The 25618-nt window shown below is 29.8% G+C and overlaps 2 protein-coding genes and 1 long non-coding RNA gene across 3 annotated transcripts; 1 reads left to right on the top strand and 2 right to left on the bottom strand.

Annotated features, from left to right (window-relative positions):
- Positions 1-472: 472 nt before the first annotated feature.
- On the bottom strand, positions 473-1753 carry LOC133680319 (NAC domain-containing protein 90-like). The gene is made up of 3 exons (XM_062103183.1): positions 1600-1753; positions 1198-1487; positions 473-1085 (listed from the first exon to the last, which is right to left on the bottom strand). The coding sequence occupies exons 1-3, from the start codon at positions 1751-1753 to the stop codon at positions 777-779; spliced, it is 753 nt and encodes a 250-aa protein (XP_061959167.1). The 3' UTR covers positions 473-776.
- On the top strand, positions 974-2322 carry LOC133680320 (uncharacterized). The gene is made up of 2 exons (XR_009836293.1): positions 974-1113; positions 1278-2322. It is a non-coding gene; the product is annotated as an uncharacterized LOC133680320 (long non-coding RNA).
- An 18650-nt stretch (positions 2323-20972) lies between these two features.
- On the bottom strand, positions 20973-21860 carry LOC133679804 (uncharacterized). Its single transcript, XM_062102501.1, has 2 exons — positions 21701-21860; positions 20973-21622 (listed from the first exon to the last, which is right to left on the bottom strand). Exons 1-2 carry the CDS (start codon positions 21828-21830, stop codon positions 21231-21233), a joined length of 522 nt encoding a protein of 173 aa, XP_061958485.1. The 5' UTR covers positions 21831-21860; the 3' UTR covers positions 20973-21230.
- Positions 21861-25618: the final 3758 nt, after the last annotated feature.

Raw genomic sequence — 25618 nt, forward strand, 5'->3', positions numbered from 1 at the left:
TCATCCTTTTTGTTGAACTTTAAATGTGAACCTGCTTATGATTTTTCAATGTGGCAAGAACACTATCATTCTTGATAGTATCAATAAAATGTCTTAGATACTGGTCTATATGTAGTTATCATTATGTTATAACTATTTATACTTGGTCGTGATTCTCTTGAAGTCATATTGGTTGATAAGTCAGACTTGCCAATTGCCAAATGCCAATGCCTTGACTTCTTGGTTCTCTATTTCTTTTCCATTTTAGAATTTTCAAGTCACATATGTATGCCATTCCTTTTCTTATCTTTTTTTTCTCGTCAAACTCGCCAGCTGTATCATATTATACATTTCTCTTTCCTATTGCTGTAGTTTCCTTGATTCCCAGCCTCCAAGTTATGCTTTTGGATTTAAAAATGCGGGGAATATTGGAGGCAATTAAGATGGTAACATCTTCAAACTGTACAAAGATAAATGACGCTATCATTCTAGGTTGAAAGCTGAAACTGGTTAGAGCCAGTGAATGATATTTTCTCCTACACTTGGTAATTCTCTTGGTTACTTTGAACATTTACATGCCTCAACTTAATTGTCAGACTGAATGCTCTCCTATTTCACATATCATGAGCATTTCCCTCTTTCTTTTACACCCCCCCCCCCCCCCCCTTTTTTTTTTCATTCCTTTTAACTTTCCTCCTATTAAATGAACAAAAACGAATTTACTACTTTTAAAGGTAAGGCTGGCTCATGCATGCCTATTCTGTCTTGGGACAAGTACCTAGTCTTATCGGACCAGGTTACAAATCTATCTGTGCTGGGCCAATCCAGTTGTTCCGGTCATTCCCATGCAGGATCAGCCCCCAGTTGGCACTTGCTGCAGTCCCTGGGTAATCAACATGGTCTCCTCCCGAGAATGAAGTTTCAGGTGAGCTTGTCATCTCCACAGTTATAGGGTCCTGAGCAGGTGTAGTTGCTGCATCACCAAGATGTGTCCCCCCAAGAAGATGTTGTGTCCCTCTTGTTACAGCTTCTAGAGGCCGTCTATCAAATGCCCGAAAGCTTCCTGATACCACATAGACACGGCACAAACTGAATTCATGCCTCAACTGCATTCAAGTGGACAGCCAAATAATGGTTAGTAATGTAAAATGATTGCACGTTGCATTATTAGTACATCTTTTTTAATTGCAAAAGCTAAAAGATGATGAACATGCACACCTTTGAAGTAGCATTTCTAGACGATTCATGAACTTCAATGGCTCTATACTCATTCATCTTCCATTTGGTTTTTCTTCCAGTCGGAGCTTTTCCTATATAGAACACCATGGTTTTCTTCAATCCAATCACTCGATTATCCGATGAGTAAACATAACCAGGTGAGCCTGTGGCCTTCCAGTACCCGGTTGCTGTAGTCCGATTAGGTCGCCCTCCCCTAGCTTCTCTCGCTTGCCTGGGTGTAAAGAAGAACCACTGCTCCGCGTTGCCTCGACATAATTCTCCTGAAAGCTCTGCAACATATTGCAAGAGACAAACTAAAGTTACTTGAAGCATTTTTAACAGTCCTGTGCCATGCTTATCAGTAGTTAAAAAAGAAAAGAAGTGGATGAAAAAGATTTTTACGTGGAAGATCCCCCGGCTCGATGTCGTATATGCTGATCTCTGGAATCACACGTTGCAGTTCTTGTCTCGTCCCTTCCAGCTTATTATGCAAGTAGAAGGAGACTAGCTCTTCTTCCGTTGGGTAGAAGCGGTAACCTAGAGGGAGTTCTTCCATTCTTGCACTTGTTGTTCTTGTGTTTTGATACTCCTTTTGTTTGCCCGAGCTGTGTATGCTTATATACACACACACAGAGAGACACTTTGTCGATGGAAAAAAGAAGAAGATGGATTTGCCGAGTGAAATGAGAAAAAAATGCAAAGTCTGTGATTGGTGGAAACTTCCACGCGGTTGCAAGGAGATGAAGTTTTTATCCTATGATGCTGATACACTTGTCTAAACATTATCTCTCGTCCAATGAAATCTCTTTTGAACAAGTCAGTGCACCTTTCCGCTTCTCCATTGCCTCTCTGTCAGACAGTTTTCAAGGGGTGGTGGGGCTTGTTTTTGCTGTGAGGAGCAGACAAGCTGGTCCTTGTCCTTGAGGGCTGTATTCGCTGTATTTTTGCACCAATGCCCTTTTCCTTGTTCAGTAATCAATACACGTGTTAAGGGCACTCCTGTTTCAATTTGATCACTGTATTAACACAAGCTGCGGTCTCTTTCGCTCTTACCTTGAATGCCAGGTGAGGTGACGCTAACGTGAGCTTTGCTGCTAATTAAGTGCGTTTTGCTGATTTTTTGAAGTTCTTTGGAGGACCTGATCATGGTCTAGTTGTTGTTTTTCCCCCCCGAGAGGGTTCAGCTTTGAAGTGCGTTTATGATATTTGAGGGATAAAGTGCTTCTTTTTAAACAATCGTCTTTTGAAGTGCAGTAATAGTTGTTGTTTTTTCTTTTACATATATCGAAATAATATTTTTATTAATTTTTAAAAATAATTTTTGATATTAACACATTAAAAAACATAAAAAATAATTTAAAGCAAATAAAAAAATAAATTTTAATATTTACAAAATATTTTTGAAACACAAAAACAAATGGGGTCTAAATTAAAAAAAAAATAGTGTCAAAAGATCCAATCCAATAATAATTATTCTACAACAATAAGAAACAAACATATAGACTAAATTATTCTTTTAAAAAGGAAGGATACAGAGCTCATTAATTATCATTATTGTTGTTATTATGATGATGCTGATGATGATCATTATTATATTAAGCAATGATATAAACAAAAATTAAAGATTTGAAGCATTGCTTCCTCGAAAAACAGATAACGAACCTCTACTGCGTGCTGAAGGGAATCAAGTGAAAGAGACAAGGGGAAGAGTTCAAATGACTTTTTTGAGATTATCTAGTTATCTACTTTTTTGAAAGACAAATCAAGTTCGATTATTGCTAGTACCCATACAAATTAGGGCAAACATGCGCAAGATGGAAGGCAAGTGAGTAAAAAAAAATAATAGAAAAAACTGAACCGTGAAAAAAATCAATTAAAATTTTTAAAAATTATTCGGTCTGGTTTGGTTTCGGTTTTATAAGCCTTGAATAAAAAAAACTGAACCGAACCGAAACCAGTCAATTTGAACCGGTTTCTGTTTTTTTTTATAAAATTCAATTTAGTTATTTTTTTTCCTATAAAAATTAAACCGAACCGAAAATAATACTCCCTAACATAAATTATAAATCATAACTTTTTTGATATCCAAGTTTTCATCGACGTGGAGGAGTTGCTTATGATTAAGATGGGAGATATTTAATGTTTTACCTCTTCATACGCTCTCTTATGTCAATTTCCTGTTCTAGCCACGAGGTCACCTCACGTGTTAACTTCAAATTATAGACTTTCTAGCTAGCTTGCTTCGACAACATTAACAAAGGGCAACAAACATGGGTGTTAATGTGAAATATAAACATATTTGTTTATAATAGATTTAAAATTTCTATTAAATCTAAAATAACCAACGAAGTAAATTTATTATATGATTTGTAACAAAATTTAGAATTTTTTTGTTACTATTATTATTAGATAGGTTTGATTAATTTTCTAATTTGTTTTGGTTGGAAACAAATGTGTCATTTACTTGAAGCAAAGGAGGAACTACATGGATTTAAAAGTGTTGTGAGCCTTTTATACAAACTATTTAAAAATCAAATATGTACTTGCAAGATAATATAAAAATATGAATAATTTATTAAACTAAAGATAAATACAAATATACAAAGTACTTATATATATAGAATTAATTTTTCTATTTGTTTTCATCTTTTTCTCAGAATAAAGCCCCTTCACCCAGAGGCTATGAATGTAGAATTAATTTAAAATTAATTAGAATTTATTCATAGCTATCCATTAAATTTGTAAAATCAATGAATATGAGAATATTAATTGGAACTGAATTAATTCCTAATAATTCATTGAATTTGCAGGATCAATGAATCTAACAAGATATAAAGAAACTGATTAATTAATTTTACATTCACTCTTAATGGTTTTAGAAAATATATAAATACAATGAAAAAAACCTTTTTATCAATAACCCCTCCCACAAATGAAAATTGGCTTGACCAATATACGAGAATACAAGGAATCGTAGAGATAAAGGAATTAGAAGATCACTATATCAGAATAGGTAGCTTTTGACTTTGAAACTTTTCTAGTGAAGTACTATCAAATTTACTTGGTTAATTAGTGAATGTAATGTCTCAAACTATTTAATTTTTTGTGTAAACTAGGACAATAGTACACATATAGTTTCCTTTCTAGAGTTTTTTTTTAGTTATCATAGTTGTATTCATTTTGGCCCTAAATAATATTTGGTTTCATGAGTACTTTAGAGAATACAGTCTTTTGGATTTTTTTTTTAAATAATCACGTTTCTCACTCATATAAGTGATCTCTCATTTAAACTATTCTACCATTCTCCACATGATAACCCAATATATGAGAATCATTAGGAGTACAATTTACCCTTATCATATTGTATTTATTACCTTTTTTCATCTAGGAACAATAATAAATTATTATTTTTTAGTGCTATTGAGAGTGTTATATGACTTAATTTTTTCTTTGAACCAACATTATAGGATTTATTGTCAGCTAGGTAGGGTTATTATCGCAAAATTATTTCATCTTCAAAGGCTTTAAGTATATTCTTTTCAATGAAGTATATACAAGCTCTTTTGTAAAGCATTTAGTAAATGGATTCGTAATATTTTTCTATGACTTTACATTGTTAACAAAATGTTTTAACAATATTATATCTATAATAAATATTTCTAGATTTACCGTTATATATACTATATTGTGCCCTTTCAATTGCTAACTAGGAGGCACATTGGACACAAAATACTAGCACTAGCTTTGATTAACATGAAATATCATCTAAGAAATTTCAAAACCATTTGACTTCCTCTCTAACGTTATCAAAAGTAATAAACTCTAATTCCATCAAAGATTTTGCGATGCATATTTTTTTACAGGACTTTCAAGACATAATTGCCTCTCTAAGCTTGAAAATATATTCACTAGTGGATTTTGAATCCTTAGTGTCATATATCCAATTGGCATTATTATAACCCTCAAGTACCACCAAGTACCTAATATAGTGTAGCCTATAATTCAAGATGTATATTAAATATTTAAGTAACTTATTTATTGCTTTCCAATTATCCATACATAGATTATTGGTAAATATACTTAATTTGCTAATCGAGTATGCAATATATAATCTTGTGCAGTTCATAACAAATATTAAGATTTCCATCATTCAAGATTATTTATTGTATAATAAAACTCAAATATTGATAACCCACAAGACAGGACCAACCTATTGGTGGGAAACACAAAAAAGTCTAGAGAATGATGTGTTTCAAGTTTGTTAATAGTTGCAATGACTATTAATATTTGTATTGAAGTTATTCTCTACACATGTGAGTATGTGTCAAAATATTTCACACCTTCTTGTTATTTAAATCATATAATAATAAATCTTGCTTTATATTTTTTTTAATGGTTTCATCAGCTTTTATCTTCCTTTTATGACCTAATGATTTATTTTTAGGTAAAAGATCCACTAGTTCGCATGGATGATTTTGGATAATAGACTCAATCTCATTATTGATTATCTCTTTTCAATAGAAAGTTTGGGAGTAGGAAATTGTCTTGAAGTAACTTCAAGCTTATTTTTTTAACAAGTTAGAAAATAAGGATCATATTTTTTTATATATAATTTTCGCCCTCTTACTCCTTGACTTAATTTCATCATCTTCTATTTGATGATGACCATTTAATCTTGTTTAATTTTTCCTTTTAAGTAAAAGAGTTTCTTGTGTTTTATTCAAAGAAAACACATCTTTAAAGAATGTAAATCTCTCGATTCCACTATTGCGTTGGGATTAATATCCTTAATACTTGACTTGTGTACAAGAAACTGATATGCACTACTATGATAAGTATATCTAATGAAGATATAATTTATAGTTTTATGTCATATCTTGGTCTTTTTTGAAACAAGTATCATCATTTTTGCAATACACTCCCAAACTTTAAGGTATTTGTAAAAGGTCTCATTTAGTTTGACAATTTATATGGTATCCTTTCCAACTTATTGTGAGTTACCTTATTAAGTATATAATTGGTTGTTATAATTTTCTTTCTTTACAAGTTCTAAAGTTTTTCCAAACTTATTAATATGACATTCATTATTTTTTAGAGTTTGGATTTTATATTCAATAATATCATTTTATTGAGGTGAATAAAGAGCCATAGTCTTAAGGATAATAATATTTTAAAAATAAAAGTCACCAAAAGGTGCCTTTTATTCTCCACCTTTATCACTTCTTATTATCTTTATCTTTTTATTACGTGGATTTTCAACTCCATTCTTATAATGTTTAAATATTTCAAGAGCCTAATCTTAGTTTATTAGCAAATAAATATAACAAAACCTTATACAATTATTTATAAAAGTAATGTAATCTTTTTTCTCACCACTAGTTTGCATAAATTTGAAATCACTAATACCAAGTAAATTAAATTTAGAGGTTGACTACTTTTAATTGTTTTAAAATAAATTGTTATGAATTTTGATTCTACATAAACTTCATATATAATTTTTTTCCCTAAAAAACCATAGTTAATTACAATTTAAGATTCATTAATATCTGTATAGAATTATAATTCACATTTCTATCATCCCGCATGTTATAAGACTTAAGCAAGTAAGTTGAGGAGGTGTTTTTATTCTTATTGTTATCATATTTAATTACAAAGGTCATTACATTCATTTTGAAAAGGTTATCACATTGATTTTGAAAAGGTCATCATAGAGATACTCATTTTTCAACAAACATACCCCTCTTTATGGTTATAAACTTATCATTTTCAAAAACAATTTTGAACTTATTTTTTTCTTAATAATGAGCTATACACTAAGGTCTTCCTAATGTCTGCAGTAGGGAGCATATTATTAAGGGTGATAAGCTTTTTAGAATCCATCTTCAGAATGACATTTCTAATACCTAGTATTTTTAAGGTTAGCAAATTCCCCCTGTATAAATGTTCACCATCTACTTCTTTATAAGTGGTGAGCATTCTTTTTTTGGTGTAGACATGGGCTTGAGCAATCCTTCCTCTCTTAGGGTTGCCTTATTGAGACCTATTTATATATTCTTAGACTTTCTGTCCAATCTTGTTATAAATAAAGCATTTGATAATGAATTTCTTAAAAATGCATTTGTTATTCAAAACAAACATCTTTTTTTTTATTGTGGGATTTTACCACTTGTTTAATCATATTTTCTCTACAGAACATTGAAGAAAAGTTGACTCTTTTCTTAGACAACTTATTATCTTCTTATATCCTCAACCTCATAATAAGATCTTTAACACTCATCTCCTTTCACTTATGTTTAAAGTACTTCTTGAAGTATTTTCAAGATGATGGTACTTTTTAATATTAGTTGCTATTTGAAAAGATTCACTTAGAACCATTTATTTAACATGAATTTCATGCAAAATGAGTTTAAACTATTAAACTTGACTTATTATTGTTTTTTGAATTGATCACTTTGAAGTTAAGAAATTTGTCAAAAAAGAATTTGTTTTCATGTTGACATCTTTAGCCTTGTACTTTTGATCTAAAGTTTCTCATAATGCCTTTCTTGATGGAACTATACACATCATAGAGTATATTGTCCAATCTATTCAGAATATAGTTTTTACGTACAAAATCACCGTGCATCCATGACGGTCATAATAATTGGATCAAATTCTCGTTTGATAGCTGTGATGCATCTTTAGTTAAGAACTGTATCAAGTTCAAAGTGTTGATATAGAACATCATCTTTTAATGTTGCCTTTTAAAGCACAGACCAATAACTTTTCAAGCTTCTTACCATGCACCATAAAAGATGATGGTGGAATCCTCCTTACTAAATTAATGTTTGTTGTAGCAACTTTGCAAAATCAACACCAATATTCTCTTGAGTAGAGTTAATATTTTTCTATCACAATAATAAAATTTTTATTATTTTAAGCAATCTAATTATTCCATTAACACATCATGCAAGAAAATATATAAATAAATTAAAAAAATTAAGATAAAAGTGGTTTAGCTTTAAGAGCATTGACAATTATTCAAAAAAAATCAATTATATATTTGCATCATTATATAAAAATATAAAAAAAATATGAAAGAAAAGATAAGTGCAAATATATAAAGTAATTGTAAAATTATAGAATTTCGGATAAAAATAATACAAGAAGAAAAAAAGTTATTGTTGAGGATTGTACCCTTTTTCCTTATGATCTAATTGCCCATCAATAGATGCAAACGATCTCAATGCAACTTGCTTTCTAGAATTTCAACAACAATATATTGAAAGAACACATTTCTAATCAAAGCCAATGAAATAGAAAATTTATTAATTTTCTCTCTCAATAATTAGCAGAACCTAAAATTAGAGGAAGTAAATCACATGAGTAAAGTAGGTAAAGAGAGAAAAAATCTTCTATTTAATTTTTTTCTTTTATTGGTAAATAAATTCTTCATCATGTATGTATATCTTTTGTCCCTCTCCGAAGAAAATCCTTCGGCTTCACCACAGAAAGCTCGCCTTAAGGTTAGGTTTGAAAAGGTGAAGATGCATTAGAGATATAAGAAAAAATAAATTGAAGGATGGAGTATTAAAATATTTAATTGGTGTGAAAAAAAATTACATAATAGTTCCAACTAGATAAATGGCATGCTCTATGTTGTGTGCTGGGTTAAATGTATACCAACGTAAAAAAAATATTCATGAAATATCAATGTTTTTAAAGGAGTAAGAAAAATCTAAGAATTTAGTAACCGAAAGAGGTCGCATGTGCCGTCAGAGCAATGACTCAAAAAGCAAATAAAAAAAAACATCATGAATCGAGCATCCCATGCTTACTCTAACACAATTAATTTAATTTAATTAAAAAATAGAATTCCCTTTGAAAAAGCTAGATTTGAGTTTACCGTTGTAACTTTCAAAATCATAGAAAAAATCCCATAAAAAGTGAAAAACAAATAACAACAAAATGTTGGTGGATGAAACCAAAAAAAAAAAAAAAACTTAAAAAAAGAAGAGAAAAACCAAGTCCGAGTGAACCTTGTAAATTCGAATTAATCTCTTGAACATGTAACTTATTAAATTGTAGACTTGGGATAAACTAATAAGCTTAACATCCATTACATTAAATGTCAGATGATGAAATCAATAAATTTAATTTGATTAAAAAACAAATTCCTTTTAAAAAAAAACTAAATTTAACAAAAATGAAAGAAAAAAAAATCCAAGGCAATCCTTGTTATTTTAAAAAGAAAGATAAATCTTATAGACAATGAATAAAAATAATGTTGAAGGATGAAATCATAGAAACAAAAACTGAAAAAAAGGAAAAAAAAAGTTTGAGTGAACATTGTAAACCCGGGTTAAACTTTCATACTCGTAATCTATTAAATTCCCGACCCAAACTCAACTCAGAAGCTCAATACCTAAAAAATTAAATATTAGAGGATGAGATCAATTAATTTAATTTAAAAATAAAATCACTTTAGAACAACTAAATTTAACAAAGAAAAAAAACCAAAACAACTCGTGTTATTTTTAAAACAAATGAAAAATTCCATAAAAAATTAATAAAAAAACAAAACAAACACTAGAGGATAAAAAAAACTTAAAAAAAAGAAAAAAAAACCCAAAGAAGCAGTTGTCAGCCTCGTAGATTGTAGGATTAATAGTGCTGGCTCTAAACAGTATCAAACTTAGAGGTGATTATTTTTTGTTCGGTTTGGTTTTTATCTAAAAAAATAACTAAACCAAATTAAAAAAACCAAAACCGGTTCAAACCGACCAGTTTTGGTTCGGTTCGATTATTTTAGAACAAAAACCAAAACTCAACCGACTAGTTTCGATTCGATTATTTTATATTAAAAATAAAAAACTATATTTTTTTGGGTTTTTTTTTTTAATTTCTAACAGGTTTGGTTTCGGTTTGGTTAGGTTTTTCTCAGTTTGGCTCATTTTTTTCCGGTTCGGTTTTTCAGTTTCAGACTTATAAAACCGAAACCAAATCAAATCGGTCGATTTTTGTCAGGTAACTATTGATAAAAGAATTTGTTAAATATGGTATTAATTTCTGAGATAAATTGCTTTATTAATTATAGGATAACTTCATTTTACCTCTATAAGTTTGTTAGTTTTCCATTTTTATCTCTATGATTTATAATTTTTTAATATTAGCCCTATAGCGTTAAAAAAGCTTTAATGTTACCCCTAACAATCGAATAATATATTTATAATTTGTTTTTTGGTTTCAAAGTGTTTTTGGGAGATATTAACAGGATGAGATGATATACAAAATGAGAGAAATATTAGAAAAAAATAAAAATACGAGAAAAGTCATTTATATTAGTTATTTAGCAGTGAAGGGTAAAGCTGAATTTTTCAAAAAATTATGAGGATAACTTCAGAAAACCCTAAACTACGAGGGTAGAAGTGAAACATCAATGAACTTCTTAGTATCATTTTAATGTGGCAAGATTTGCACTTCCTTTAGGCAATTTGTTCAAGGCTTCGGGTGTGTGTGTAGAGATTGAAACACGAAAAGCAATCTTGAAAACGAGGATTCATGAGGACTGGTGAAACGGTAGAGCCAGCCAATGCTTGGGTGTCGTATTGACCAGAAGATTAAGCTTGTAACGATCTATACGACGAAAAGCAGTCGAAAAGCTGGTCAGATTGCGTGGCTGTTTGGGAACGTGGCTGCAGGCGAGGTTCACCCGCAACCACCTTAATTAATGTTTGGCAACCCAAAAAAAGTTGTTTTTGGTGGGTAGGACACATATGAAACCGGAGTTTCATGAGAAGCAACATTTTTCTGCTTCTCATCTAACAGTGGAGCCATGCTCCACTGTAGCTGTTCACTATAAAGTGAGAAGTAGTGTTTTTTTTTAAATTTTTTTTGAAAAACCAGTGTGCTACATTGTTAAAAGTTTAGGTTTTTTTTTTAAAAAAAAAAATCAGTCCAATTAATTGATTTCACTCACACTATTCATGTGAACATGAATAATATTTTTTTTGTTAAAAAAATAGTTTAAGATGAATTAAATTTACTCGTACTGTAATTCCAATTTTATTCATGATAATATTTTACCTAATTTTATTGCATGCTTAAAAAATCATGAAAACTATAGTTCTTGTTGAATGAATTTTGTACGTAATGAAATTGGAAAGTTTTACTCGAAAAACTAGTATTTAATATTATTTAATAACACTACATAAATTAGAAGGATATCGCATAATGACATAGCATTTGTGGAATTTGATCGCAATTCTAATTATGTTCTTGCCGGGTCCGACTCAGTTAAAAAAATTCAGTTTTTATTTTTATTTTAATTGTGTTTTATTCAAAAAATTAGAAGAATATCGCTTGATGACGTAACAGAAAATTCAGTTTTTGTTGTTGCATGCTTAAGAAACCATGAAAAATATAGTCATTGTTGGGTAGATTTCGTATGTGATGACATTGCATATAGTTTAGTTGAATAATAAAAAATATTTGATATCAATATTATTTATTTCATGATGTAATAATAGTAGTTAAATCTACAATATTTAAATTAAAAATATTTTTAAATTATTTTATAACCTCAATTTAAAAAGTATTTTTTTAACCAAACACATTAAACAACTTTTTATTCAACCTCAATTTCAACCACAGTTTTAACCAAACATATATTTTTCCAAACCAACCTCAACTAAAAGTACTTTTTATAAAACAACTTTTTTAAAACCACAACCACAATAGCAACCGCAATACCAAACACACCCTGCAAGTATCAAACTAACTCGCAAATTATGCTATAAAGACTAAGGAGATCATGATGCATTCTATGAACTTGGCTGACTTTTGTAAAGGGTGTTTGGGAGTATGACAGCGGATGTTTTTTAAAGTGTTTTTTACTCGGAAATACATCAAAATAATATAATTTTTTTATTTTTTAAAATTAGTTTTGATATCAACACATCAAAATTATCTAATATAAAAATACAAAATAATTAAAACAAAGAAATAAATAAGATTAATTAATTTTTTTAAAAAATATTTTTAAAACACAAAACTATTATGGAATATCCCACCAAAATGAATAAATTAAGTGGACATTGACAAGGTTGCGATGACTCTCAAAGGTCTAATACAAGTCTTTGAAGTTGGATAGACAATGACAAGTAGGCCAAGAAGCAACAATCAGACCAAAATAGAGATGATTTTTCTATGTTAACCAAAAAGAATCCGTCAAAATACTAGATGATAATAGGGACGTCACTGGTTATTATTACACAGACAATTGTCAAGGAGTATTTGGGAAAGATTCCATGCACGCGCTTGCTAGGATTTTACTAAAATGGATTAAAATTATGTACGTGTACTAAATTGATTTTATTATATATATGTATATGTATATGTATGTATGTATATGTATATGTATATGTATGTATAAGGATTCCTTTCTCATCATTAGCCATATAACCGCCTTTCCATCCATGTGTAAGTTTGCAAAACATCATTGGTTAACTTAACATGAACCAATGCATGGATTATATGTAGTGATGCAGAAGTCCACTAACTTGAAAAATCAAGAATTGTTTTTTTTTTTTGAAAATAGAAATAATAATTAAGCAAATATACTTTGAAAATATTATTTCAATAATAATCTTTGTTTAATTATTTTTCTATTTTATAAAAAAAAATATTTTAAGTTAGTGGACTTGGATGTCACGTGTGGTCATCCATTCTTTGATTCATGTCAGATCAACTAACAATATTTGGTTGAACTAAAAACCCAATAGAGATGCACGAATGGATCAATTAGGTGGCATCTTGCTAATTAATCATATATTTTTCTGATTAATGTACTACTAGTTAATTGTTTCTACCTATTAAAAAGAAAAAATTACTCAATAAAAACTTAAATCATAAGAAGAGGTAGTTTGCAACCTCGTAAAATCAAGCGTTGTGTGGGGATCTAAAACTTTGAACCCTAAAAAAAGATCACATTCTCCAAGTTATGCCATACAAGGAAAATGAAATGTTACAAATAAGGAGAGAAAGATTACAAGAATTAAAGTGTTGAAAAATAAAGAAAAGTTTTAAAGAAAACAGTAAGAACCCTACGAGGAAGAAAATAAATAAAATTGTATTGAAATTGCATGTGTGAGATTAACCATTGTTCACAATAACTATGGGACCCTTTATATGATGGTACAAAGTTTGAATTATATCAAAACATACAAATTGTAATCCTATATAGATATTGGTATCAAGTAAGAAGAATTCCAATACAAACTAAACTTCATGTGTATTAATACCACATGAATTATAAGTTAATCTTGTGACTTTTGATTAGTTATTATGTTGAGGAATCCAGCTTTAAATAGAATTAAGCTTTCTTCTTCTTTGTGCATGTTCAAACCCTTATATTCAATCGTCTTTTTTTGGTTGATTATGATTCTTGTTTGCTTGGTTAACTAGTTGATCGCTTCTTCAAAAATCTTAATTAAATAGGACTCTTTTAGCATGGTCAATTCCACTACTTGATTGATTTCATCTCTATTCCCCTGATTTTTATAAACAATCATTATTCTCCTACATTTGACATATGGATGCTTATTTTTTTATATATGTAAACAATGCCCTCGTATTCCTTTAGTTTCTAAATGAAAAAATATTTCCGCAACATATTTATACTTAAAATAGATTGATCAAATATGATGTGATAAGTGATATTGTTTAGCTAAAATCATTGATCACGTTTTAAAACATGTTTGACATGCCAAACATTTCAACCAATCAATTTAACTGAAAAATAACACATGCTCTGGCTTTTAGATGAAATGTTTAGGTTTCTCAAATTTCTCTTAATTCTTCATTCTCTACATGAAAAATCCTTAATCACTCTTTCATAGTTTTAGAAATTTCTTTTGTTGAGATTCAATCAAAAACCCAAAACACTCTTCTTCCTCTATAAGACTAAAATGACAGCTTTAGGCTTTATTCCACCTAAATCTATAATCATCTAACATTATCACAACTTCATATACTACTTGTCCTTTATAAACAAGACTACCATCAATGTTTATAAGAATAATAACTATTTTATAAAAAAGTTATCTAAAGATGAAAAAGGCCAATACTTTGCCTTGGACATCAAGAAAGAACTTCCTTTCATGATGATCATGTAAATTTGAATACCTAAAAGAAAACCATTCCTTAATGATATCCAATGGTATTATCATTGAACATCTTAACGCAACACTATTTTGGCAACTAATGGAGGGTTTAATAGATTTATAATGTAATCCATTTATCTAAACTCTTTTCCAAACCTAACAACGAGCTTCTAGCCACCCTTTCTCTATTTTGGTTAAAGTCCAGCAAAGCTTTTGTATTTTGGTATGGACTGCAAACCATTACCACATATGATTTAGCCATAATGAGTAGCATTTACCTAACTAGTAAGGAACTTTATGCCTCCACAAAGATTGATAACAGTTCATTCAAAGATTTGGTAATAGGCACATTTGAATTTAGCATGCTTATTAAAAGAATGAGAGAAAAAACCAAGCTTTTCACCTTTAAAGTGCATGTACCTTTATGATATATTAGGTATGTGATACAGATATAACGGATGGTGAGAATCAACAAGCATTACTACATGATCCTTTAGAGTTATCAATTGGGTCAATTATAAGGTCAAGGGTCAAGAAGATTAAAAAAACATTAATTGGGTTAATTCAAGATATTTGGGTCAAGACAAGTGTTCAGTCTTCAACAAATAATGAACATACTTTAATCAATGTAATTAAGGAGATGGTAATAGGGCTTAAATAAAATTCGAAGTAAAAATAGAGAGACAACAAACACTATATTTTCTTGAGTTGTGGAGTCTTTATAGAGCCAAACATAAGGCTGACAACTTTTTTTTCAATGACACTTTTGGTTGCATGCTTACATTGAGTTTTAGGCTTTGTTATTTTAATTGTTATAAAATTTAATTTAATTTAATTTTGGTCTTAAGTTTAGACCATTAAATTTTAAGTCATTGGCATTATAAATACCTTTTTGAAAGGGAGTGTAAGGGTTCCAGACTTTGATGAATGAAATTTATGTGTTTATGATAATATTTTCTTGCTTTGGCTCTTTAAAGAATTGAATCAAATTATCAAAGAACAACTGTCTTCGTGGTGTCATCCTATACTTCTCATTCACAAATTGCTATTTGTTGGGTGAGAGTTTTAGATTCCAATAGTTTTAGTGTTTAGATTCAATGTAATCTTTATGTCACACTTTCAAACTTGATTTCTTAGCTTTCTAGGAGTTGTATCATTTGCGTGTGGGTTACGTGATCGCGTGATCATGGGTGTAAACCCCAGGATAAATAAAATAAAAATGATAATGATAAATAAATAAATAAATAATAAAATCATTGGAATCATAGTATAATGGTATGAAAAAAATAATGAAAAGAATAAATTAGGAAAATAAGTGTTACGAAGAGTGAAGAAGAAAAGTTTTTTTAGCAAAAAATATCAAATTTTCAAATAGCAAAAACGATCTAGCCATTTTGAGAAATGGCTTGACCGATTTGTTGAATCATTCAAACCATTTTTCAAAATGTTCAAATTGTTTTGATTTTTATCTTTGTAAAACTGATGTGCTGCTGTTTTGGGAGAAGAGATTATTTTTTATTTTCTTATATTATTACACCTTTAAATGCTAAAGAGTGAAATTAGGATTGAAAAGAGAGTGTTTTAAAATATAAAAACACATCCACTCTTGGAATTAAGAAAGATCAAAGAGAAAAAAGATTGAGTTAGAGAGAGAAGGTGATGAAAAAAAGGGAAAAAAAAGGGGAAAACATGGAATATTTTAAATGGTTAGGGTTTGAAGACTTAACTATCATTTAGTAAAAAGTTCTAAACTCAAACTAGTAATTTCATATGAAATGGATAGCAAACGAGGTTAAAATCATGAAATTGATCCTAGGGTTTTGGAGAAAATATAAATTGACTATGAATTGATCAATTAGGTTAAATTAAGTTGTGTTGGGTATTAATTTAGGTAAAAATAATGAAGAAAATCATTGGGTATTTAAGTGCCCAATGGCTGGCTAATAAAGGGTTACATTGCATGAAGTAGAATTATATGTAGTTAAGTGATATTGTAGTAGATTAATATATATATTATATAAAAAATGATTTTAATGGAGTTTCAGTACGTTACATAGATTGACTTAAGCGTTTATGTTGTTGAAATTTAGGGAGAATTATTGAATCTAAAGATGAATGTTATTATGAATGTGTTTGACTTCTCATGCAAATAAAGGATACATCAAAAATTTGATGAAAATGCAATAATGTTTGTGTGATATAATACATATATGACTATGATCATACAAATACAAAACTATAGATATTGATAACATTGTTATTGAGTTTTGTTAGAACTTTTTATATTTGTTAGGAAGACTATGTTAAGGAATAAATGAATTTTATATGCCTAATTGGAAGAAATTTATGTGCCTGGTTGCTTGTTTAATTGTAGTTGTTCTATGTGAGATTTAAATCAGAAATGATTATAAAAAAATATAGTTTGAGAAGATATGTGTGTTTATGAGTTATAAGTTTTTTTTTTTTTTTAGATTACTAAGAAAATGAATTTAAGGAAAAATGAAAATTCAATGAGGATTGAATAGGAAATGAAGGTTAAGATGAAAGAAATTGATTTAGAATATTAATATAGGGAATGTATATAGAATGAAAAATAATATGATATATTTGTTGATACAGTAGAAGCCATAGGAGCTATGCAGACGCGGAGAGGTAACACTAGAGCTTCTGCAGCAGGCAGGTGTCATGTACCTCAACCTTTTTTTCTTTACTTAGTTTATTACAATAGTTTTGATGATGTAATGATATTCTGTGATAAAACTCTAACTGAAATTGGAAGGAATTAGTTTCTAGTAATGTAATTAATGCCCGGTAAGGGGCAACAAAATTAGATTCCTGGAAGTGAGAATAATGCTAAGTAAATGGGTGAAGGAATTAGTTTTTGGTAATGGGTAACAAAATTAGATTCCTATATGTGGGAATAATGTCTAGTAAGGTAGCAAAACAATTAGTTTCTGGTAATTGGATTAATGTCAGGTAATGAGCAACAAAATTAGATTCCTAGAACTAAGAATAATTTCTGGTAAAAGGGAAATGAATTAGTTTCCGGTAATGAGACTAATGCTTGGTAATGGGCAACAAAATTAGATTCCCGGAAGTGGGAATAATGCCCGGTAAGGGGCGGCAAAATTAGTTTTTGGTATTGAAACTAATGCCCGGTAATGGGCAATAAAACTTAGATTTTAGTAAATGAGAATAATGTCGGTAAAGGGCAAAAGAATGGATGAATTTTATAGGCTAACATATGAATTCTATTGATTATTGAAAAGAAATTATTGATAATGTTGAGTAACAATTTAAATATACTATTACATTTGTTTTTCCTTGCTTGATAATTTTCATGATGTAATCTTAACTAGTATTAACTACAGGTACTTTACAATCATGAGCGGAATGATAGTTATATAGGACATCTTAAGATGATTTGTTTAACTTATATTAGATCCCTTTTTTGTAGTGTATTGGGATTTATAATTAAATATTAAATTGTCCTGAAGTTTATATAATTTTGAATTTGATCTAAACATGTAAAATTTATGATGCTTTATTAGTTTTTTTTATTGTATCTGAAATAATTAATGCGTAATTAAGCTCTTTAATTTTTATTTTTTTTAAGATTTGCATATTTTATATTGATAATTTTATGTATGTAGTGAACCATAATAACATGTGACAAATATGATGTGTCTTAGTTATGGTGTGATAAGTCCAGGGTGATTGGACAATGAATGAGATGTAAATTGGTTGAATATTAATGTGCAATAAGCTCTAGTCGATAACTTGGGATCTCTCAATATAGAAAAGATTCTGCTGAAATTTCAATAGATTTTCTATTAATAGGAAAGAAGAAGGTGCATCTTAGGATTAAAAAAAGAAACAGAGAATAAGGGATCTTATGTAAACATATAGTATAACATGAATACACTTTTAAAAGGATTGTCAACATTTAAGATTGTCTTTATAGTTGTTAGTGATATTATGGTAAAGATTATGTATATATAAAATTTGTAATTTTATGTTTGTTTATACAACTGAGAAAATGTTATAAAGATAAACCAATACAGATATGCTTACTATGTATGCTATCTTCTGTGAACTTTTACTGGTATATTTTTTTGACACCTCAATCATGATACCAGATATTTATTTACTTAGTTTTTGTACTAGGTAGACCTTTGTACAAGTTTGTTAATGATGTAGATTTACCATTTTTTAGAATTGATAAATTAAAAAGAAAAGCAAAATAAAAAAAATCTTTTGTGAGATGGATATTTATGCAATGATAAGGTTGCATCATAAAAGAAAATGAAAATAATTTTAAAATAGGATGGTAAAAACAATTCCCCTTTTTCAACGTACATGACAATCTTAAAGAAGAAAATCATATTAAATTATGATGTGTTACAAATTCAACTTAATTATAATAAAAAAAATCAAAATGAAAACACGATAAATCCCAAAAATGCTAGTTAAAATTTTTTTCCTTTTTAAGTGCAATGTAGTTATTTTATTGTGCTTAAAGAATTAAAAAGACTAAAACGTCACTGGAAGGTAGTTTAATATTTTTTTTCCTTTATAGGGTAACTAAGTTCTTTTACCTTGCTAAAAATATAAGAAGATATATTTGTCTTTAATCAATATGATAACAGATAATGGATCATATGGAAAAGACTGTTTTACTAAATTAATTATTTTAGTCCATAGTAAATTGTATGTTGTATAAAGTGAAAGATTGAGCTCTTTTATTTATTTATTTTTATTATTATGTCGTTAGCAATTGAAACAATTATTTTTTTCCATATTCTTTATTTGATATAAAATATCATGAATCCTTTTTGTTTGAGGAATCCCTTCTTAATTTTATCATATCTTGAAAGGTGGTCTTAAAGTTTTCTATGTAAACCTTTTAGTTGAAAGAGAAATAAATGAGATAAGACAACAACTCAGGATTCATATTAATGATTTGAAGACTTTTGATATAATTCCTTTTTTAACCTTTGTTTTCTAGTTTATTTTTGGAATCAAGATTGTCGATTCCGTTCTGTTTCGTCTAGAATAGCCGAAACATTTCATACCAATTCAAAAAACCGAACAAAACGAAACAATTATCATCTTATTTAAAATCTCGGTTCGTTTTGGATTTTTTGGTTAAATTTTGGCTGGAATGTTCCGGTTTCTTTACACATGTTCCGTTCCGGTCTTGAAAAGCCATTGAATCAAATTAAAGTTGGTTCCATTTAATTAATTAAACCACCCAAATATAAAAAGCTCTTTTTCATTACTATTTTCAATAACAATGATATTAATAATAATATTGATAATTATTATTACTATTTTCATTAACAATGATATTAATTTTTTAAAATTAGATTTATCACTAATATATATGGTTTATATTCATGTTGTTTTTTTCAAGTTTATACTTTGTAGGAATTTGAGCAAAACAAAGGATGCTTTAGATCAACTAGCATTGATCATAACATTGACCTAGCTTTATATTTAAAAACTTTGTGTTAAAAAATTTTATTTTCATAATATTTTGATATTTTATTTAAGTTGAATTACTTTAAATTTAAATTAAAGATCTATTTAATCTTAACTATTTAAAAATATTTTAAATTTTAAAATTATATTTATTTAATATTGTGTTTGTTTTGCATAATTTATAATTAATTTATCTTGAATTTGAATTATATTTGTTGAATATATATATATATATATATATATATATAAACAGTACAATTCCAAAACAGTACGCTGAAACATTTCAAAACTAAAACATTCTATTCTAATTAAAAAAACAAAATATATACCAAAAACAGAATTCACAACTTTGGTTAGAATTTTGTCTCTGAAAATAAAGTGTTAACAAGGTAACAAGGAGGTTAGCTACAAGCCTATAATTTATGAAGTTTTAGGAGGCTATCTAACAGGTAATAGGGGATTAGCGAGGATTTTATTTCTAGAAGCCTAATCCATGCTTGGAACGGTGATTACTTTGAAGCATTTTTAGCAAAAAAAAAAAAAAAAAACATATTGAAAATCACTCGTAAATACCTGGTTAGGCAGAATAGATGAGCTTACTTGCATTTAAGAATGAACACTACCTCAAACCTAAAATTTTAGACAAATGAGTTGTAGATTCATCTTGTATCGTTTTCTATTCCTTTTTAATGTGGAATAGTTATGGCTTACATGTACACCTAATTCTCCCCCCATATATTAGAACATAACTCTCCATTCAGCAAAAATATTTAACAATATGAATGTGGTATCCAGAGCATTGATGCATGGGCCTCCAGTTTGGGCTTGAATGCATGAGGGCTACACACAAGAAACATCGTCGTTTTCAACAAATAGTTACTACTAACATAAGCACCTAAGATATATATATATATATATATATATATATATATATATATATATATATATATATATATATATATATGTTGGTAGAGAAGCATACAGATAATAATATCACCACAAGATGAGCAAGTGCATGCTCATGTTATTGAGAGGAATCAACGTCTCTAGCTTACGGCTGAAGACGTTGATCGAAGTTCAAGAAGGCCACTAGTGTGTGTCTCTCTGTGTTTGAGAGATCAAATCAATATATACTCTAATTAAAAACAATTAGGTAGAAATAACATATATATAGAGAGAAAATAAAATACAAAAGTGGCATAAATTTAAAATGCTCCAACATCGTCCGAAGCATCAGCTCATGATACACACCTCTAGGAGAAATAATAAAAGCACACCTACAGTAGAAATATATAATAAAAGCACACCTGCATAAATGATCGATCTCCACACTTGTAGCCATAGGTAGCACACCTATAATTCCTTGTACATCACATTAAAGACGGAACTAAACAGCTAGAACAACAATCAAGGGATGCCGATGATGGGAATGAAAGGAAAATAGTAACTTGATGGTGCAAGGCCCCATTCCCTTGGCAGAGGCAGGTCAACTGTTTTGGATAGGCCAAACTGGTTTGAGACTCCACATTTTCCACCTCCTGCAGAACATGTAGAGGAGAAGGCAAGAGGAGTGGAGATGGTGTACGAGTTAGAATCATGGGTTTGAACAATCTTGGACACCATGTTTTGTCTTGAGACATAGAGCTGACTTGGACCACCGAGAAGCTTAGCTAGGCAAATCAGAGGAGTTGCTGCCGTTGAGGTGCCTGGAGGAAGCTTAACTTCAAAGGAACCATCGCTTTGTGTGGTTGTTGTGGCCAACTTTCTTACTTTGTCACACTTCACTCCAACCTTAATCTCTGAAAATTAATACAAGTAGGAAATCAAATCAGAAACATGGACTTGAAGAACATGAAAATGTTAGGGTTGGGACAGACCTGAGTAGTCATAATGGCCACCGCAGTCGAGGCAAGACACTTTGCCTTTAAGAACTTGACATGTTGAAAGCTGAATCCCTGAGAGAGCCAATGCAAGAAGCAATACTATAGTGAATGGATGAAACGCCATTGAAGAAAAATTATATGAGAAGATAGTGTGAATATTGGAGCCTATAAATAAACCAAGGGACAGGCAGCGGAAACCATATTCAATGAAGGGCCCCCAGGTCACAGTAAGTAGTTGGTGTTGATAAATTGTGCAATTTATTTCACTTCCCTACTTCCCGTGAAAAACTTACCACGGAAGGTCAAAAGATTCTTTGTATCTTACAATATCTGGTGGAAACAAGTTCTGACATTAATTTAAAGAACCAAAGACTACATTGTTAGTTTAATAATTGATGATGTTATAAAGTTAAGATTTTTGTTGTTGAATTGTTACACCCGGACATCGCGGCAATCGATTAAAAAATAATCTTGAGTGAAAAAAAAACAGATATATGACATCTTGTTTTTTTGTGTGGAAAAGATCTTGTTCAAGGAGTCGTCACCTAATATTACGGTCACTAGAAACCCTAACTAGTCAATAGAAATTCTATGGTATGGAACTGGTTACGCAAAAGAAAAGATGTTATCACCCTTTAAGCGTCCTACCTAAGGCAAGCTGCATTGCTGGTTTTGTTTAAAATTGCTAAAAAAAAAATTTTCTTTTTCCTCTTCTATTATTCTTTACATGTTCCAGACTCTGGCATCAGTGAACAATTCCTACGAATATTTCTAACTTTGGCATTGGAAAATATTGTGCAAATCCAAAAAAACAATACTTCTAACTTCTGGCGTCATTGAATATTTTCGCAAAAAATGATTTTGAAGAAGAAATTTGCTATGTCATTTTTCTTATTTATCCTTTATTATTATTGGCCCTTTTTAGACGGAAATATATATAAAAAAAAACGTTGCATGATATATTTGCATTTAACAGTGATAGTCCACAGATTGAGCACATAGCTAAAAAATAAAAACAAAACTCAAAGAAAAAAATCAACGTGCGAGGGGCCCACAAATAAATCAACGAAGATCTCCAAATATTTTTGGAATTTTATGATATCAAAATAGGGATTGTTTGACCAAATATCAAATTAGAATGGGTATAAAAATTATGGTCAAGGCATAAGAGTGTGTTTTGCCAAATACACCCTTAGTAAACACAATTTGGGTCGGATGAGCCTAAAGCCCAGACCCGGCCCCTTTTTTTTTTTTACTTTTTTTGGGGGGGCTGGGTCTAGCAAAACGTATAGGTTGGACTAAACCCAACTACCGACCCGGTTACTGGTTCAAACCAGTAACCCAACCGGTTTCATACAATCCACACTATATATATATATATATATATATATATATATATATATATATATATATATATATATATATATATATATCCTACGAGTAAGTTCAATATGAACATAGCCCACATATCATATCATAAAATTTAAAAGAAAAAGGAATACTAACATGCAAAGAAAGCATTACAACATAATAAGTGTTCTTAAACATTTCAAAAGGGTTAATTACAGTATAACTAAAGTACTACATGTTAAGCTGAACTTTTATAAATACATCAAGGTTTAAACAAAAGCATACTACATAAACGCGTTAATTCCCTTTTGTTTAAGTTAAATATTTACATAAGCTTGATAAAATAGAGTCCTAAACTAATGATCTCCCTGGATATTTGATGGACCTGTTACATAAATAAACATATTATTATATTGATAAAAGAAATCTACATATGCTCATGTAATGTAGATGAAAGTAGTATTAATTTTCTATCGGATCCATAAGAATTCTAACAGACAACTTATATTTTGCTTGTAAATCTTTTAAACCTAATTAACACACATTTGTATATTCTTAATTTGAATACTCTTATTTACTTGCATGAATCGGGTGACCTTGCAAAGACAAATCTTGTGATTCATTTCCCAACAATCATATCACAGATGCCATTAGCCGAAGCTAATCTTGTAATCTATTTCCCGGCAATCCTATCATATATGCCATTAGCCGAAGCTAATCTTGTAATTCGTCTCCCGGCAATCCTTTCATGGATGCCATTAGTCGAAGCTAATCTTGTAATTCGTCTCCCGGCAATTCTTTCACGGATGCCATTAGCCGAAGCAAATCTTGTAATTCATTTCCCGACAATCCTATCATGAATGCCATTACCCGAAGCTAATCTTGTAATTCATCTCCCGACATTTCTATCATAGATGCCATTAGTCAAAGCTAATCTTGTAATTCATCTCCCGGCAATCCTTTCACGGATGCCATTAGCTGAAACTAATATTGTAAATACGCTAGATTTTATTTACATTGAACATGATATTTATTGTAATTGCATTCACCAAAAGAATTTTAAATTGTATGAGTGCAAAAAGAAGGGAAAATCACACACCTGCTCCGTCTGTCTCGTGACCTCCCCTAACAGAAGATCCAATCCTAGTTGCTCCTCCTGAATCATAAGAAAGTTTTTTGTTATTGTTCCTTCAAGCCAATATTATAGAGAATCCATAGTCATTAATTACTCATATGTTACTTTCTATGCATGTTCATTTCCTCAAAATAACAAGCATACATATACCATGTACATTTTCAAAGTTAGTATTTCAATGTGCAAGTGTTTGTATGACTCAATTATTCTTTTATATTCTTACATATAATATTCACGTAAAAGTCTATTGTTATTGTCTAACTTTGAATTGTTATTGTCTAACTGTCCAACTGTTGTTGTCCAACCGTTGTTGTCTAGACATTGAACTGTTACTGTCCAACTGTTACTATCCAATCGTTACCGTCCAACCGTTGTTGTTTAGCCATTGAACTGTTACTGTCCAACTGTTGCTGTCGAATTGTTATTGTCTGAACACTCATCAGATTGTTAACTATATCTAGAGTTTTAGAACTCCATTTTAAGTTAGATTAATCTCGTTGGAAAGCTAAGACACGAGGTTACAAGTTCTTTGAAGGAAGGAGAATCCAGTTCTGCCTTCAAGATAGTCAAAATTGCTCATCAATTAATCAGTCCTACTGCCCTACATAATCAGTCACGACTCAGTCTCGGTTGGTAACCCATAACTGGAGTTCTACTTCTCCAAATTGAGCAAAACCAGTTTTTTTGGTTAGCTAACATCCAAATCTACAATTTCTATAAAGGAACCCGACTCTAATTCCCTCATCCTCCTACCCGATATCTCACTGAAAGTCAGGAGACAAGTTTGTTCAGATTCATCACCCCCTTCCTTTCACACAATACTTTCATAAATGACATACCACACATGAATTAACTTAATTTTAACAATAAGTATTTTTCCCCCAATTCATGTCTAGGAACCATAACCTATAATTCAATATCAAGGCATTAATTCATTATTGAATTAAAAATGAATTTTTAAGATCATGTTAGAACACCTTACCCGGTACGAATTAAGATTTTGATCTTCAACCAGTTGAAGATTTTCAACTCCCTCCTTTCTTTTCTTCTTATTCAATTTCTTGTTAATCCCTTGCTCACAAGTGTTTATCTCATCTATAAACCCCTTAATCTTGGATGAGTTCTTGAAATTTTAGTGTTTCTCTCTTGATTTTGCAAGAATGGGTATAAAACTCCCTATTTTCTCTTCTTATGGTTCCTGCAGATTTTTGGTGAGGAGAGAGTATTTATACTCTTTATTTTCTCTTATTTGCATCCAGGCCCCATTTCCTATAAATTTATGAATTCCTGTATTTTATTTAACCATAAGCATGAATTTCTTCACTTTTATTTCTCATGTAGTTAGTTTTCAATTTAAGCAACCTTTATTTATTTTTATTTTTATTTTTATTTTTATTTTTATTTTTCTGGGGTTTACAAAAAATCTC

Source organism: Populus nigra, chromosome 19 (assembly GCF_951802175.1).
Source record: "Populus nigra chromosome 19, ddPopNigr1.1, whole genome shotgun sequence".
Lineage (NCBI taxonomy): Eukaryota > Viridiplantae > Streptophyta > Magnoliopsida > Malpighiales > Salicaceae > Populus > Populus nigra.